Source organism: Etheostoma cragini, chromosome 21 (genome assembly GCF_013103735.1).
Source record: "Etheostoma cragini isolate CJK2018 chromosome 21, CSU_Ecrag_1.0, whole genome shotgun sequence".
Classification (NCBI taxonomy): Eukaryota; Metazoa; Chordata; class Actinopteri; order Perciformes; family Percidae; genus Etheostoma; species Etheostoma cragini.
This window is the reverse complement of record NC_048427.1, coordinates 4,264,317-4,282,037: the sequence shown is the minus strand read 5'-3', so window position 1 is coordinate 4,282,037 and position 17,721 is coordinate 4,264,317. Positions and strand designations below refer to the sequence as shown.

The window sequence follows — 17,721 nt, the reverse complement described above, 5'->3', positions numbered from 1 at the left end:
TTGGAAAAAGGCTGCAATGAAACAAAGAGTGAAAAATTTAAAGGGGTCTGAATACTTTCCGTACCCACTGTACATTTTCATTTTGAACGGTCGGTAGGTTGCACTTAATGTAAATGTTCAGTATGTCATTTAAAATGCTACATTAAGAAATTAACCATGGACAGAATTTGTACCTCAAAATGTATTCAACAATGATATATTAGGAAAGATGCAACTTTCTCTGCTTTACTTCAGTAAGAATTTGACACCCTTATGAGACTCCAGTTGCAGTTGATTATTCCTGTGAAGTCTATGTGTCAGCAGCACCATTATTTCAGTCAGAGGAAAACTTTCAGTCATGCCGTCTCTGTTCCCTAGATCTTCCCGTGGGTCTTGACACTTCACAGCAAACATTTCATCTTGTGATCAGTAGCTGTCAGCTGCAAGCTAGTATTAGGTTTACCCAGGAGCCGCTCTGTTTCTACTGCTCTGTGTAACTTAGCCTATAATTTAACTCTTGTTGAGTCATTCTGGGGCTCTCTCAAAGGAATTATCACTGTGATTGTGGGGGGGTTTTGACGATAGTGAAGCGCTTTTCAACTAGGAAAATATTAGACTTTGGACACTAAGACTATTGTCTCTAAACTACCTCCCTCTCAGTTTACCTCTTTTTTGTATCGCTTTTGCGATTCTACCTCTCCACCACAGCTCCCTACAGCATCCAGAATCTGAGTGATTCAACTCTGAGCCAGCATGAGTTGAACAGTAAGTTTTGTTATGTATCTGTCTCACAAACACACACACACACACACACACACACACACACACACACACACACATGCATGTGTGCTCAATGATTGTATCCACAAACTAATTAGGTTTTTGAAAAAAGATATCTCAACATGTGTTTCAAGTGCCCTACTGGAAAGCAGAGTGCTGAGCAAATTAACACATATCTGGCTGCTTTTATTCACGTCACATAGGTAACCCCACTTCTACTGAGGCCAATGAAAGCTCTCCGTCTACAGACATTCTTGCATACTGAGTACACAAGCTTACATAGTCCATCATACTCCTTGGTTTGCTCATGTCAGCTTGTTTGGATAAGCAATACAAAAGCAGATGGCCACATTTTTATACCATTATAACGATTCACAGCAGAAAATCTGTTTAAGTCCCAGTAGCAGGGCTGTAAGGATGAATAGGACGCCAGTGAGAGATGTTAGCCTCATGATTGCATCACTGATTTTTACAAATTGTTTAAGGCACCTGAAATATTGGCGGTTCAAAATTGGGAGCAAATGGGGATTAAACTTTTGAAAAAGCGCAATTCAAAATTTGGTTTTAAATGTAATTCCTAATGTTATATCCCTGTTTGTTTACTTCTGCTGCAGAGCTAAGTAAACACAAGCGCTATGAGATACGCATGAGTGTTTACAACGCTGTGGGTGAGGGGCCAACCAGCCCACCACAGGAGGTGTTTGTGGGAGAAGCAGGTATGTACTCTTCCTATCATTTACAACAACACAGTCTCTAGTGCAAAATGATTTGACACTCACACGACCCGTGTGGTGGAGTGCTCTCCATTGGAAGCATACTAAGAATTTTGGTATAGTTTAGGTTTAGGTTGAACAGTTTAGTTTCTTTTAGCTATAATACTTCCTATCAATACTATCAGTATAGCAGCAATACCAGAAACTAAAACAGTCACTTATAATACAGATAAATGTCATTGTCTTGTATTGTATGGTTCATTTGTGTGATGGCCTTTAACAGTGCCTACAGCCGGACCCCAGAATGTGGCTATTCAGTCCGCAACAGCCACCCAGCTGGACGTGACATGGGACCCTCCTCCTGTGGAGGCACAGAATGGAGACATCCAGGGATACAAGGTCAGATTCACATTCTCCAGCCAACAACAACATGTCCTATTGGGCCCAGAAGCAACACGTATATGAGCTAACTTCCCAACAAGGCAACAATATTGCTTTCAGTTAACATATATGTTTAAAAGTGTGTGTGGTTCCCTACAACTACATTAACTGATGTCAATCACCATAAATGCACATTTGTTATTCTTTTAACAAACACTCTTTTCCTAATCTGTTGCTCAAGAAAACATGTACAGGGAGTACAATTAAACTGCCTCCCTTAAGAGAGTTTGAAATGGGACTGAGTTTCATAGAAGAAGAAGTATCTGTATACCCTGAACAGCATCTTCAGATATGCTTTAATATCTGTTCATGACTTTTATTCCATGTAGGTTTACTTTTGGGAGTTCCAGCGTAAGAATGAGACGGAGCGGCTGCGGACATTGTTCATGCCAGAAGGAGGGGTGAAGCTGAAGAACCTGACTGGTTACACCACCTATATGATCAGTGTAGCCCCCTTTAATGCAGCTGGGGACGGACCCCGCAGCCCACCAACGAGGGGACGGACTCAACAAGCAGGTAAATCTCACCACTAGATACCAATAAATATTCAAATTATGTATTCACTATGAATGAGTGCAACAGTCAATGCTACTGCAATAGAGTACTGCAAGCAATATAGTAAAACTAATATGTTTGTATGTAATGAATGAACACATGAAAGAGCGGTACTGTGAAAAAGAAGACAAGCTAAAGACAAATGAGGTAACGGGATGACATGACTTAAGCAGATAAATTGGTGCACGTACAGCCATGTTCATTCATTTGTCATATTTATGTGCTTGTGTTAGTTTTGAGAACCCTGAGTGTGTTCTCAAAGTGGTTGAGTCAACCATGAGGAAAGAATTTGATGTAAAGATGATGCTAATCGTTGCTGTCAGCATGCCAAACGATGTTAGCAGAACCACGCACTGAGCATAAGTTCCTAATCATCCAACCAACTCTGAACTCATTTGCTGAATCTTCTGTTTTGTCTGAAAAGTAGATGGTATAAAAAAAATACTTTGAGCAAGCGTTCTGTCTGCAGGCACGCTATGTATATAAAACATCACCACTAAATATCCCCTTACCCATCTTACTCTCTCCTTCTTATCTCTCTCTCTTTATTTCTTTTATTCTTAAACCCCTGAGTAAAATAATTTTGGTGCATTTGAATAATGCAACTTGGTCCAGTAAAAAGGAAGAAAAAGAGCATGTTCGACAGCGTTTTGGTTTCTCTTATCGGTCACTGTTGTTAGAGGAGGAAGCAGATGATACTGATCCCCTCTCTTAGAAGACAAAAGGGCTTTGTCATTTGCAAGCGTCTCAACTTCTGCTCGACAAGTTTAAAGACTGCAGGGCAAACTGGGTCTTAAGCAGAGTGGTGTCACAGGCTCACTCAGCTGTGATGGGGCCTGGAGGCTGAGAACTGCCATTGGGATTCTGAAAAAAAAATTCAGTGGCTAAAATATTGAATACAAGCAACATTTAATGTGTCCAGCAGTGTTACTGTCAGGTGGCGAAGAGGGCAAATCCAACCCTGTCTGATGACACCCAAACTCTTCATCTCTAGTGTCAACCCTTACCCTCGGGCACCCGCTTTCTATTCCCCTCCGTCAAAACAAACCAAATACTAACATTAATTCATTCCATTACACTCCTACACTCCGCTGTGTTGGGAATATTCCGGCCTACTTGTACGATGATGTTGAGCTCTGATTATGTTAAATCAGCTAAATAATTCTGTTGATGTATGTTATGCTTGTCAAACTGTATATATGTTAATCTCTGATCTTGTTGTTGCTGCTGAACATTTCTGTTTGAAGAATTTTGATCTTGATTAAAATGCTATGTTAGTCATACTTTCCTGTACGGGGATGATTGGATAGTCAACTATTGTACTTATTGTTCTACCAATGTTTACGTTTATTCATTGACGCAGTGCTGCTGGGTCTGTTACTCTGACTAATGTTTGCTCTATGTTGCACTCACTGCCGCAAAATCAACTGCCCTTCAGCGACAAATAAGGTGGATTGTTGAAGTTGAATCAGTGTGACCTAGGTCAACTAGTATTTTTATGTGATGTCTAGCCTTTTGACTTGCCGTAATTTTAAAATGTGGTGTTGACCTAATCAAGGCAGCTGGGGAAGGACACAGACTCCCTGCAAAGCACTGAGACCAGCAATAACGTTCAGTTGCAGAGCTGTAGTAACAAAAATTTTAGAAATTTAAATACTGCTGCTACTGTAACACTCGAAGCCCAGAGGTAGCGCAGATGTTAATATTTTCACTGTTATTATGTTGTTTGCCTGAAGGTGGTGACCAACAAGTTTTATTTTTTAGGTTACCGCTGTTTTACATCCACTGAAAATATAAGTAGTAATAATAATTATCATTTACAGAAGGATAAGCTATCAAAGGTGTTTGTTTCAATTCTGATTATTGTTATCTTATTGCCCTTAAAAATCTGTCCAAACTTATTTTGTACAGCTTTATAATATAGGAAATATTATGTAGGCTAACTCACTTAAAAATAAATCTATGATCTTGACCATTTGTTATATGGTTATCTTTTAGTTGTATCGAAATGTTATTACAGGCCCCGTAATGAGCCCTCTATCCCACAAGCAGACACATTTTAGTTTGTATGGCCTCCCCTACTCACGCATGCGCACACTTTTACCGCCATATGTCCAACGATTTCTCACTGGAAAACCTCCCAAATCCCTTACGCAAACTTAGTTTATAGATTATTTCCCATGCGTCATTTAACCTTTCACCTCTGAATGTTTCAGCTCCCAGTGCTCCCAGCTTTATCCACTTCAGTGAGCTGACCACCACCTCGGTCAATGTGTCCTGGGGCGAGCCCACCTTTCCTAATGGCATAATTGAGGGCTACCGTCTGGTCTATGAACCCTGCACACCCCTAGATGGTGAGCTGTCATTCTTACCCATTACACTTTTCTCTGCTCCAAATGTCTGCTGGCTTCTGTTAAAGCTTTATGCACACAACAAGATCTATTAGGACAATACTTACGCTGGATTGTTTTGTTTAGATCAATTCACATCATCCTGGTCAATTCTCCTTGACCTTAACAGCTTGTATGTCATTGCAACCTTTTGTATATATCTTCTAATATCATCACAAATGATCCACGTCTAAAGTGCCAAAATGTGAATAGATTTCCCACTACTAATTACTGCATGTTTACCTGTGTTGAGTGTGCTCCCATATTACCTGGCCTGTGTAAGACTTGCTCTAAATGTGATTCGTTTGTCTAGAGTCTTCAGTGGCCTGTGCCGACTGTCTTCACTCCCCCTCCCCCCCAGGCGTCAGTAAGACAGTCACAGTGGATGTTAAAGGGAGCGGCCCTCTTTGGTTGAAGCTCAAGGATTTGTCTGACGGCATCACCTACAACTTCCGCATCAGGGCCAAGACTTTTATGTACGGGCCCGAGGTGGAGGCCAACATTACCACCGGCCCTGGAGAAGGTAGTGGCCCTGAGTTTTGTTTAAGAATGTTGGAACATTTTTAATTTTCTTTTTGAATACTTCACTTCAACACATAATAATTCTCTTTAGGAGCCCCAGGAGCCCCCGGAGAACCCTTTATAACACGCTATGGTTCGGCCCTGACAATCCACTGGACCAGTGGGGACCCAGGACGTGCTCCCATCACACGCTACGTGATCGAGGCCAGACCTTCAGGTTTGTGCCACATAAGGGCACAGATAATCACCACTTCAGTCATGATTTTTTGCCTCTATAATACTTAGATTAAGGAAAGTGGTGTAAAGTGTCAACATCTGCTGCCCCAGAGTCTGTCTCACTGGTACTTTAATGGCTTATTGATCGTGGCGCTGCAGTTGAAACAATTGGCTTCAGGTTTCAGTTGTGATTGACAGGCCGTGGCAGGGTTAAGAAGGTGAAGGATGGTAGGTGACTCACGCGAATGGATGTGTTTCTCCACTTTTAGACTTTTACACTTTCTAGACCTAACCTAACAAGTATTACCTAGATTTTAAGAAGGATTAGCAAAACTGTTGTCATTAAAATATAGCGTGAGGTTAATGCCGAGGGGACGAGGAAGATTGTTAAACCAACCTCACACAACCCACTCCACCTTCATCTTCTCAAATCCATATGCCAGGGGCCATAACTCTCTGCAGTATCATATTACTTAAAGAGTTGTTTTTGTCTTCAAATCAAATTACGTCAGCTTTTCTAACTTTTGCCAGAGTTCAGGAACGTGACAGATGAACTTCGGTGCTTGTTTGTGTTTGTGTGTGCCATTAAAACAGTCAAACTTACATTGATGTTTACAAGCAGCGATGTGTAATAAATGGTCTCTGGCAAGATTTCCTAAGCAAGCAACATTGCTTAATTTGAAATATGGCTGTACAACGTCTCATAATGTAGATTTGGTTGCTGTAAATTTTACGGGAGCAGAGAAATTGATGGATTGTGTAATATTTGTAGGAATTATGAATTACCCTTGTGAGCTGCCAGCCGGACTGGAGCCTAATGTCAAACAAAATAAACAACCTGTTAACAAAGACATATTGACGTTGTTTAAATGCTTTACAAGTTTCTTTTTCTCGTCAGACCATTACTCACCCAAATTTACAACTTAAACTCCATTACAGATGAGGGATTGTGGGATATCCTAATCAAGGACATCCCTAAGGAAGTATCATCACACACGTTCAACATGGATATCCTGAAGCAAGGGGTCAGTTATGACTTTAGGGTAATTGGAGTGAATGACTACGGCTATGGCTCCCCAAGTCTACCTTCTCCTTCTATCTCTGGTGAGCTTTCATTTATTTATTTTTGATATCATTTTCAATTTTCAGACTAAGTTGAAGTTTTTAAGGTTATTCAGACATCACAGAAAAATAGCAAGTTGTTTTTAACAACCATGAATTCCAATTGTTACGTTTTTTGTCTAGCACAAAAAGTGGCACCCTTCTACGAGGAGTGGTGGTTCCTGGTTGTGGTGGCTTTGGTTGGGCTCATCTTCATCCTGCTGCTGGTTTTCATCCTCATTATAAGAGGACAGAGCAAGAAGTATGCCAAGAAATCTGAATCAGGTGAGTACAATTAAGTGGAGAGTTTCTGACTAGACATCTAACTGATATAGTAGTCTTTTACTTTCAAACCCAGTCGCACGGAGGGCAAAGAATCTGATGACTTGACTTTTTCTTATAAAAGAGTCTCCACTTTATAAGGTTATTTAATGATTTGCAGTTTTCAAATACTGAGCGGCGAACTTATTTGGAAAGGGTATATTCTAATTTAGCATGAATCAAATAATTGAGGAGTAGCAGGAGAAAAAAAGCAGAGGAGAGAATTAGAGAGGCAGGAGTAGGGGGGCATACTTGTCCATTCAGTGCAGCTCTGACATCAGCGGATATTTCCCTCGGCTCAGCAGTTCTGCCATAGCTGTTTAGCTGCCAGGCAGGGGAGGGGAGGGGGTCCCCGCGGGTCATTGCCCATCTTTCTGACTGACAGAGGAAAAACAAGGGGTTCCTTCTTACTCTAACACAAAGACGCTCTCAAAGCCTCCATATTCCCCTCTAGGAATCTGGCCCAGGCTACTGGACCTTCCCAGTGTTATTTCTTTTTCTGTGTGTTTGCGTAACTATTAACTGACCTCAAGTAGCCCTGGAGCAACCACGGAGGTCCTGGCTGAAAGTGTGAAAACCTGTAGCATTGCAAGCAAAGCCAGCCTCCAAACATGAATGTAGTGTAGAGCAGCATGGCAAGTCTGTCACTCTCAGTTTATAGTGTTGGCGGTTTGATTAATCACGAGGGACACTTGGGAGTTGATGCAAAATAGTTGTGTTATTGCCCATTCATGTGTGATCCACAGACATCATTTACACAGGGAGGCCCACTCATTAATCAAATTCTGAAATATTTTGTGCAGGCGTTTCATTTCTATAAGTTTACATATACTCACAGAAACATTCACATACTCTTATACGTGTCATTTACACTCATTAATTTGTGATATTGTATTTTATAGGAAATGTCTTTTGTCATTAGAGCTTTGATAACGTTTCTTGATTTTGTGTTTTTTTTTTATTTACTGTGTAACCTGTAAAGTTTTTCATTGCGGTACATACCTGTGGTTTATTTGAAACTTTAAAGAAACATTATTGCTTCAGAATCACATTTTTTTGTATTATTAACCTCATTGTGAAAGTTCCTGTTTCGTCAATGTTTTTTTTTTATGAAGACAGTATAATAAGCTGCAGCGATAAGACTTTAGATTTGGAGTTCAGTCAGACATAGTCCATATCCTCGAACTTCCACTTCTGGGATTGCGGCTGCTGGGATTTAGACCGGAAACCCGTTTCCTTGGGCTTTCTCTGTGTTGGAATTTTAAACTCTGGTTGATTTACAAGGACCATGGTGAAGCTTTTCTCAGATCTCTGCAGGGTAAATGCAGTCAGCTAGCTAGACTATTTTTCCAATCTGACTTTTCTGTTGCACGACTAAAACGACCATTCCACCAAAACTAGGTCCTTCGTGAGGCTATTTTGCAGCGGCATAGAGAGCACCTAGCCACACACCTTGTTTCACCCTGTGTATTTAAAGCTATGCAAATTAACACTATACACAACTTTATAAAGTAAAATATCCAAAAGCCATGTTATTATCAACGGTCAGCATTTTAAGAACTGAAAGACAAACAATTGACATTGACTATAATTTCCTTGTGGAGAACTTGCCCTCTAGGACTTGAGCCGTGCCCTAAAAACCGTCTGTCTTATTTTCGTCCTTCCTTATTTTGTTCACTCACTCACACACTAACAAATGTCATTGTTTAGTTCCATTCACCCTCCCGTACACTAACTTGCCTGTCCATCTGACCTGTGGTCACACAGTGTCTCTGCACGTGTGTCCAGGTAACAACTCCAACTGTAACGCTCTGACCCATGGAGACATGATCAGCCTGGATGAAGGCCGTTTCCCCGCTCTGGAACTCAACAACCGAAGGCTCTCTGTGAAGAACTCTTTCTGCCGAAAGAACGGCGTCTACACCAGGTCAGTGATCCCCACAGCTATTCAAACTAGAAGCTCAATTTAAAGTTGAAATAAAATAACCATATGGTAAGATAATCTGGTTATCTGTGGAATCTTCACTTCACGCCTATAAACATTTTCACCTCTTCTCTCTGACAACTTGCACTAAAAGCCAGCCTTCCAGCTTTTAAAGCCAGCCTATAAAAAAACTCACTACGGATTCCCTTTGAAGGAACTTCTGTATTTATGTGAATCCCAGCTGTAGGACACGCAGCATGCTGAGACCCTAACCTTGTTTAAAGCCAATCAATCTGATTGAAACCTGTGCTAAGAACACAGCAGGGACCAAGTCATTAGTCCTGTTTTGGATTTGACTGTACACTTTGTGATCATTAATATCTGTTTCTGCAAGAGGTGGATTTTGAGAAAGCTTCAGTCATGTTGTTGAAGTTTGTCAACAGTGACTGCATTTCATCTGGATATCAAAGCACTATGTTGTGTTACTGACTGGGAGATGTGATTTGGGGGGCGACAGGTGCTCTCCAATGTAAAATTTGAAAGAAATTTGCCCCCTCTCTGTGTGCATAGGTGCACGAGTCTGCATGTCCATATTGTGAAAAGAACATTGTTTTGTGTATGAGAATGTGTGAAAAATTCGGGGTGAGTGCATCTGTATGTGAGCGTGGCCTTGAGGACAGATCAAAGCAGCTCCAGTTGTTTGAGGAGCTTCCAGGCAGGTTCCTATTATGTCTCTGGGCTTGAAGGGGAAAGCTGGGAGTGAAAGAATGCACAGATGTACTTTCAGACTCAGCACTCTTTGAACTCAGCACACAGAGGAAGAACCCAAATCCCAACACCTGAGCCCCCGATTATAGATTAATGCAACATCTTGGTCTCCGGTCTCAAAATACCAAGTCCTCTGCCTGATACCAGGATCAAAAATCAAACGATTTTAATCCCACTGTATCCATTCTAATTCAGAGCTGTGTCAGAAAGCAAAAGCCATTCATGTTTGATTTTGGATACAGATATTGTCTCTGTTTGGAGATGGTTATGTCCAACGTTTAACAAAAAGACAAAAATGCCTGACAGTAAATTCAACCACTGTCACAGGAAAGCCAATGCAGCTCACTTTGAGTGACAGCTTATTATGTCACTACTTATATAGTCAATGTGCCTTTTTGGCCTGTAAGAAGGTTAAATTTGAAGCTAAGAACAGTAACACTTACCTACAGTTCTACTTACACTTTAACTGTCTGTTCCACAGCACATCTTCGATTCTGGTTAAAATAAATAAATCCACAATTGTAATGTAATACTACAGTTTATTTAAGAAATTAGCAGTCCAAAGCCATCCTGACAGCACATAAACGCCTGCTTGGACTCACACACAGAAGTGTAAATATGTTTTGTGGTTGAGCTTCAACATTCAGAAGATCAATATTTAACTGTAGTTATGATTAAAATAGGTTAAAAACATCATTCATGTATGGCTTTGTATCATTCTCTTTCAATAGTTTGACACACTTTCACACACTGGTTTGGGGTTTAAGAAGGTCTTGGTAAAGTAATTCAGTGTAGATTAACATGGTTTTAAACACTCTTGAGTGACAAAGCTCTTGAACACTTCAGACATTGTAATGAGTCCCTACAGGCGATTGTAGCAAGAGGAGAGCCTGGTAATGAGTATAGACTGGGGGCAGATTTGATTTCACCCCCTGGTTCTCTCTCCTTACCCGACATACTGCTGACTGAATATTGCTGCGAGAGGATTAAGTGGACCCTTCTTTATCCAAGTGAGAGAACTGATAAATAATTCACACCTCACTCAGTGGTGTATGAGAGTCAAGGAGAAGAGGTGAAAGTGGGCTGAGCTTCCTCAATGTTTTTAAACAGGCAGTTTATCATAATGTCTCAGTGGGCTCCAGCTCTTTGGTTGGCTGTGTTGTAAGGACTGCTGAGAAATTGAAGTTAAAAGCTTCACTGGATCATCCTTTTGGGAATAAGTGCAGACTGGAATTCAGAGCTTTGATAAAAACTTTGTTGTAATGTTTTGGACTGCATCTTAGAAAATTGGATCTCTGGGGACATTTTACATGGCCATTACTTAAAAATACTGTAAATGGTGTTTTTAACTCGCTATAAAGACGATCTGGCACCCGTTAGATTAGGCAATCACTGTAAAGTACTCGTAATGCCTTTGTCGATATTAGTCAACAGACTTAACTACTGTTTAAAAATGTCAAACATTTTGAATTTTTTATTGTCTTTAATTAACTTGCATTCATAACATAACAGCTGTATGTATAATAGTGCAAATTACAATCATAAAATAAATTATAATAGTAAAACAATTATAATAGATTAGAGAAAAAAGTAAAGTAATGATGTTCTTAATACAGTGAAGCCCAGTCCGCATCTACATTTATACCTTTGGCAGGACAGGAGAGATATGCATACCATGTATGACCAAAACTGTATGTACATTAATACACATATACCAATCTGCATGTTCTTGTACACATAAATGTCATCTATCAATTTCATCTTACATAGCACAGCTGGCCCATCTGGTTGCCAAGTAGTCAATATTGCCAACTGATTTTCATTATGCTTTTAATTTTTTTCCCTTTGTCTACTTGGGCTTCTCTTTTGCCTTTTTTTTTAAGAATCTATTTTCAATGTACAAAATAAATATTCACTCTCTGCTCCATTATTCTCCTACACCTTACAAGATAAATAGGCATCTAAAGAAATGAGTGTCCATATTGCAAGCTAAGTCAGCAAATCACATGTCTGCATAGACTGAGAATCTTGAACCTCCTCAAACACACACATAAAGATCCCAGAAATCAACAGACCTGTACTACATTGCATATTTAACAGCTCTCTGATGTACACGTTTCACTCCTCCACTCAAGTTAAGTGAATTAACTCTAGTTTAATATTACTCTGAGAGTAAATGAATTACAGCTTGCTATGTGATTTCCCTGGGGAGCTTTACAGTTTGTCCACACCACACTCTAAATACCAAATGCTTTTGCAAACTATTGGAATTTACCCACAACATTTTTTAAATGCCTTCAACTTACATTTATTTTGGAAAATGCTAATGTGGTTTCGACGTGCGAAGTGGTTGTGTGTGTGTGTGTGTGTGTGTGTGTGTGTGTGTGTGTGTGTGTGTGTGTGTGGTAGGTGTGTGTGGTAGGTGTGTGTGTGTGTGTGTGTGTGTGTGCGCTAAAGCCGCGACTGGCGGCCGACACTCGGGCCCTGAAAGTGAACCGGAGTCAGTATGTCCCAGTAGTCTCAGCCAAACCAGCACCAATCAGCAGAACAGATGTGTGTTTGTTTAGCAGGACCGGCGACAGTGGAAAGTATGGAGGAGCTTAGCCACCTAGAGCTTTTTTCCCTCACATATTTACTTAAAGGACCCCTGACAAGAGCACACCATTTTAGGAAATGTTTCTTTTCAAGTATTTCTCCTTTCTATGCCTTCATTTTTTCTTTCAGCTTTTAGGTTTACTCAACATAACTCCTCGACCCTATTCTCACTACCTCTTCAATGAACCTCTTTCAGTCCTATCGCTTACACTCTTTAAACATACATCTGAATGACATATTTGAGAGCCGCAGGAAGCTACTGAATCTTTAATCTGTGCAATCATTCACGTAAGTTCTGATAACATTTGCCAGAGCAAAGCCTGAGGCTGCCATTTGCATGATGACCCAGTGAGTAGCGCAATATTTCAGTTTATAATTTAGTCACAAGATTCCAGTGCTTTAGCATTCCACAGCCCACAGTGAGGACTGAATCAGGGGAAATTATTCATTCCTGGAGAGGCTGGATGTAGGGAGCCATCTCATGAGTGTCCCATGTTTGTCATCCAGCTGAACTCCTTCACACTCAGACAGACCTTTGAACCTGAGATGAAGCGCTTACTGTCTCAGACTCAAGCAAGGCTGAGGGTGTACTAAAGTCATCGTTTAGCTTAATTGGCTTGTTTGTCAGAAACTGCTTTAATATAAAATGTATAAATAAATAGTTTTTGAAACACATGGGTCTTATTTGCATAACTTTGACCATAGTTTCTATTGGTTATGATAGCATTGTAATCCCCAAACTGAGATCCAAGTACACAGCAACGTTAATACAACAAAGGAGCATAAACACAAGCAGTTAGAGCGTGGGTGTGAAGTCAAGGGGCTGCGTTTGTGGGGGCGTGTGTTGTGAGACAACATACCAAATAGTATCCAGGAAGTCCAATTTGAGTAACAGATCTGTGAATGTGAATGCTTCTGACATGGATGCCAGTTTTTAAGACTAAGAGACAGGATTTTACGTAAAGGGAAGAGTAGAAATATGGCAATAAAGTTACAAACAGTTTGCACTCATATGATTGACCACAGCAGCGTTGCAGAAAAAGTTTAGTCTGGTTCAACTATTTTGTTGTTTTAAAAAGACCCAAGCTGTAATAAACTGGAATTATCCTTTCAATTTCTAATTGATTTTAAATGGTAAACAAGAACAATGTAAGGGTCAAAAAAACAATCTGGTTAAGGACAACAACCAACTAAAATATTCTGTATTCTTTCTTTATCTTTGCCCAGATCTCCTCCCAGGCCCAGCCCAGGCAGTCTTAACTATTCAGACGAGGATGTCAGCACAAAGTACAATGACCTGATCCCTGCAGAGAGCAGCAGCCTGACTGAAAAGCCCTCAGAAATCTCAGACTCACAGGTACAGTAGCAACTCTGCTTTTTATATAATCTATGGTCTGTGTTTGTAAAGTGTTCCTCGTCTGTCTGCATTTAGTCTGTATATGTTTCTTGTTTGTACCTGTGTGTGCACACCAATGTTTCCTTGAATTCCTCGGGAATTCAGCTTTGCATTACCAGCTGTACTGTGTTTTGTATCAATTCATCCTGTCCACATTGTGTCCTTTCTCTGTCATTCACCTAAATGCATTTGGCCTGCAGATTTCATAAGATCAAGCAACAGTAATGCACAAGCAGGGGTGATAGATTAATGACTCTGCTCACTGGCGGCAAAGCAGTTTTTAGACCAGGCAGTGACCTGTGGAGAATGTCGCTCTGCTAACATCCACCTGGGATACAGGCCACTGCACTCAGCCACAGCTCTTGTTATGTAAGATGCTGAGGGCACATGCACCCTGCAAAGTTTATTTTTGAGATAGTTATTGGAAGTTACTACTCCAGCCAAGCAGCCTATCCAACTTTCATACTAAATTCTGTGTAAAGCAGGTCAGTAAAAATCCTCTCTGAGGAAAACTTAAATATTGTATTGGCCATTCATTCACAATTATGAGGCGGAGCCTAGCCTTATTAGTGGTGTATGTATTCAAAAATCATAGTTTTGAATCTCATGACTTGAACTGCTCTAAGCAGACACTGTCAGCACTGATAGATAGACAAGTATTGCTAGAATGTGTAAGATGTGCTGTTTGCTGTGTGCTGAACCAAACTGCCTTTGCCCACTGAGTGGGTCCAATCGATACATTGTGACTTTATCTCTGTCCCTCTCAATTCTTCCATTGATCAGGCTGTGTGCCGCCCACCGTCATGTCTATGATTTCCTGACTTTAGTCAATTTAATTCTGGGATTTGCCGTATTTCTCACATGCTCTTTTATCTGAATTGAAATGTCCTATATGCATATGTTCTTTCTGTTTTTGTTTATGTCGCCTTCTTCCCCGGCTCTCTGTGGTTTGGGTTCCCTTGCTGTTCTCTTTTATTTACAAAATCCTCCCTCTAGGCATTTCTCAAATTATCTTGGAACATCTCTCAGCTAGATACCTCCCTAGTGTGAATTCCGCAGCCAGAAATCTCTCCCCACCTGGTCTTATCGGGGCCTTAGTCCTATTTCCAGATCAAATGAAAATATCCCTACAATGAATCGTTACAGACAGGACCTTTCACAGCACGATAACATCCCCTCAAATGAATCATTTCGTCATTTCACCACCTCTCTGACATATCTACCGTTCACACTTGTGTATTGTCAAACATGGCCTTAATGCCATAACTGCACATTCAAGGGGCTGGCGTGGGCGTCGTTGGGCTACACCACACAGAGCCCTGCCTGTTTCCCTAGGGCTCCTCTGCCATGCCCCTGACAGGCCACCATATCAGCACCCAATGGTGCTTCAGAAAAATCCAGGAATGCTCTTTGAAGTTTTATCGAGCGGATAACCCTGTGCTATCAGTGCGACATTGTGCTGTCTGTCCTCTTTAATCCCCAGGGGCTCCACCAGCAGGTATAAGTTGAATTTTGTACTCCTCCTCAAGAGGGGATTTGAAGGAGCTAACATTGACTTGGCAAGGCAACAAGGCTACCATTACTGCTCTGCTCCCCTGCTGGTAGTTCCCTATTGTCTATTTTCCTTTAGAGTATAGGCTTTCCCATTTTGCAAGGTTGTCTCCGTGGCACTCTTCATTGTGTGTCATTTAGGGCCAAAACCAGTCAAAGATACAGTGTCTGAGTGAGAGATGGATTGTAGATCATGCTCTCCCTGGAGAGTAGCATTCTGTGGGAAATGTATGAAAATGTCTGTTACTGCTTTCTGTTACATGCTTTCTCTCTCTTTCCTTTGTTTCTGCCTCTCTCTGTCTCACCCGTTTCCACCATCCCACTCCCTGTCTCTCTGGCTACTGTTGCTTTTTTGGCTGGGGCTCAACTGAGAATACTTTCTGAAATGTTGGGATTGTCTCTCGTGACAACGCAGCACTTTGTTTTTACTGGCCCAGTCTGAAATATGATGTCATAACCCAGATTAAAGGACAATTATGACTGCAAATAAATTACATTTTGTTTTTAATAACGTTAAGGTGTACGTGACAGATTGTGAGAGGAAAACTAGCCTCACTTAGTCTTAAACTACAGACGGGTGACAAATTAAAGAAAAACAAAAGAATAGTAGGGAAATGCAAGGAAGGCACATGCTCGCAATACTCTCATCAAAGTACACCAGTCTGAGACAGCACTAATGCCCAACAAAATCACAAATCCCTTGATTACCGTTGTTGTTATTGAAGCAACATACATTAAGCAGTTAAGAGAGGATTGCAGCTGTTAAAGAGGCCTACATCCCTGTCTTGATGATGACAAAATGCAACTGTACCATGATGCAGCAGGCATTTCAGTATGCTAAACATCCCTAATGCTGTTTTTCCTCCACTTTAATTTTTTTCTTTTTCTTTTTTGACAGAGATTGCTGAAATCCCACAAACATGTTTGTACTGTGAATGTTTGTGGACTTTTTAGTCCCCCTCAAGCCCCACATATACTGCCTTTGTCTCTGGGGACTCCTGCTGTGTTCACTTCATTAATAAGAGTGACATAGACAGCCCCCTCTTTCTCCCCCTCCTCGATGCAATAATCCATAACTGGAGGACAAAGAACTGGCCCACTCTGTCGTATATTGGGGTATGCAACAAATTTGGGGGGATGGGGGCCATGCTTGCCAGGAGATTGTAATTTCAGTTTCATGCCATTATATAAACCAAAGGAAAGTAAAATTCAAAGATATGTACAAAGAAACACGTTAATTATGAGGTGATCTGCATAAAGACTAAAGATAAGAATATAGATATACAAGAAACGCTGATAGGACAGCATATGCCATTTCCAGTTGAACTCTCTCTAGACTGAGGTCAAAGGTCAAAGGTCAAGAGATAGATTGTTCGAACACCTGCCTTATTTGCCGCTAAAGGGCCAATTTATCCACACCAAATTGTAACTTTGGCCTACATTAAATGCACATCCATTGTTGTATTTTCCCCTTTTTGTCGCTCTCCCGCATTGTTCTCCGTCCTATGATGTTAGCAATTTTGTAAACAGGATCGCAGGGTAACTTTATTATTCTGATAATAAAACAAACTTCTGTCAAGAGGTTTCACCAGTTGATTGGATAGATGTCTCTATCTCTTTCTCTGCTTAATTTAACATCATAACGATGAAACAAATGTTTAATGATTGTCACTGGCAGACTGGTATGTGTCTGTCTTCCACATGTCCGTGCATAATGAAGATGGCGGTTCCCTTGAGGCTGAGGGGCTATGCTGCATTTTATACCTTCAGCCTGGTTCCTCACAGCATTCAGCTTTAGTAATTTGCTCGTAGTGAGCTGAAGTAAGGAGCTGTTTCACGGGCCGCGCTGTCCCAGAGGCAAATTGTCAAGCATCTCTTCTGTAGGTTCCTCAATTCGGTCCTTGGGTTATTTCTGTTGAAGACTGGTGATGAAGCAAAAAGTGGGACGTATTGCTTTATACTTGTACATAGAAAATTTCAAGAGTCAGAACATCGGTTGTCCAGACTTCACCTGCAGACAGGGGTAGGACGAAATTCATTTTGCACTGGCTTTTCCCCACTACCACACACACACACACACACACACACACACACACACACACACACACACACACACACACACACACACACACACAAACACACACACACACTGGAGTGGTGTTTCATCTCAGTGCAGTGTTAATTCTTTTTGCGTGAGGTAATACAACTTGAAGTGGCTCAGCATGTCGTGTTGGTCTGCTGTGAATGGATCTTGTTATTGTGTTGTGTTGCTAAACACTCTGGCATGACTGAAATGCTTTTCAACACTGGTTGGCCTCAAGTGTTTACAACAGGCTAACAAAATTACCATGGACAACAAGCACAGCAGCCACTCATGCATCTCACACCCCACTGTCCTATTTGAGAGGAATAACAATGTAAACGTTTTTTTTTTTTTTTTAAGGATGATTATTGTGATCCTAACCCTAA

The 17,721-nt window shown here is 40.9% G+C and overlaps 1 protein-coding gene across 5 annotated transcripts in view; it reads left to right on the top strand.

The window, feature by feature from the left end:
• The window catches only part of sdk2b (sidekick cell adhesion molecule 2b), a 252,146-nt gene that overhangs the window by 228,740 nt on the left and 5,685 nt on the right, over window positions 1-17,721 (top strand). For 2 of the 5 annotated variants that reach the window (XM_034859903.1, XM_034859898.1), the window contains exons 34-44: window positions 688-744; window positions 1,374-1,475; window positions 1,756-1,871; window positions 2,243-2,429; window positions 4,685-4,822; window positions 5,172-5,381; window positions 5,472-5,597; window positions 6,536-6,700; window positions 6,842-6,982; window positions 8,786-8,945; window positions 13,533-13,662. In XM_034859903.1, the coding sequence (XP_034715794.1) occupies window positions 688-744; window positions 1,374-1,475; window positions 1,756-1,871; window positions 2,243-2,429; window positions 4,685-4,822; window positions 5,172-5,381; window positions 5,472-5,597; window positions 6,536-6,700; window positions 6,842-6,982; window positions 8,786-8,945; window positions 13,533-13,662 (1,532 nt within the window). The remainder of the gene's footprint in view (window positions 1-687; window positions 745-1,373; window positions 1,476-1,755; window positions 1,872-2,242; window positions 2,430-4,684; window positions 4,823-5,171; window positions 5,382-5,471; window positions 5,598-6,535; window positions 6,701-6,841; window positions 6,983-8,785; window positions 8,946-13,532; window positions 13,663-17,721) is intronic. The other 3 variants (XM_034859904.1, XM_034859902.1, XM_034859899.1) reach the window with 3 other exon arrangements.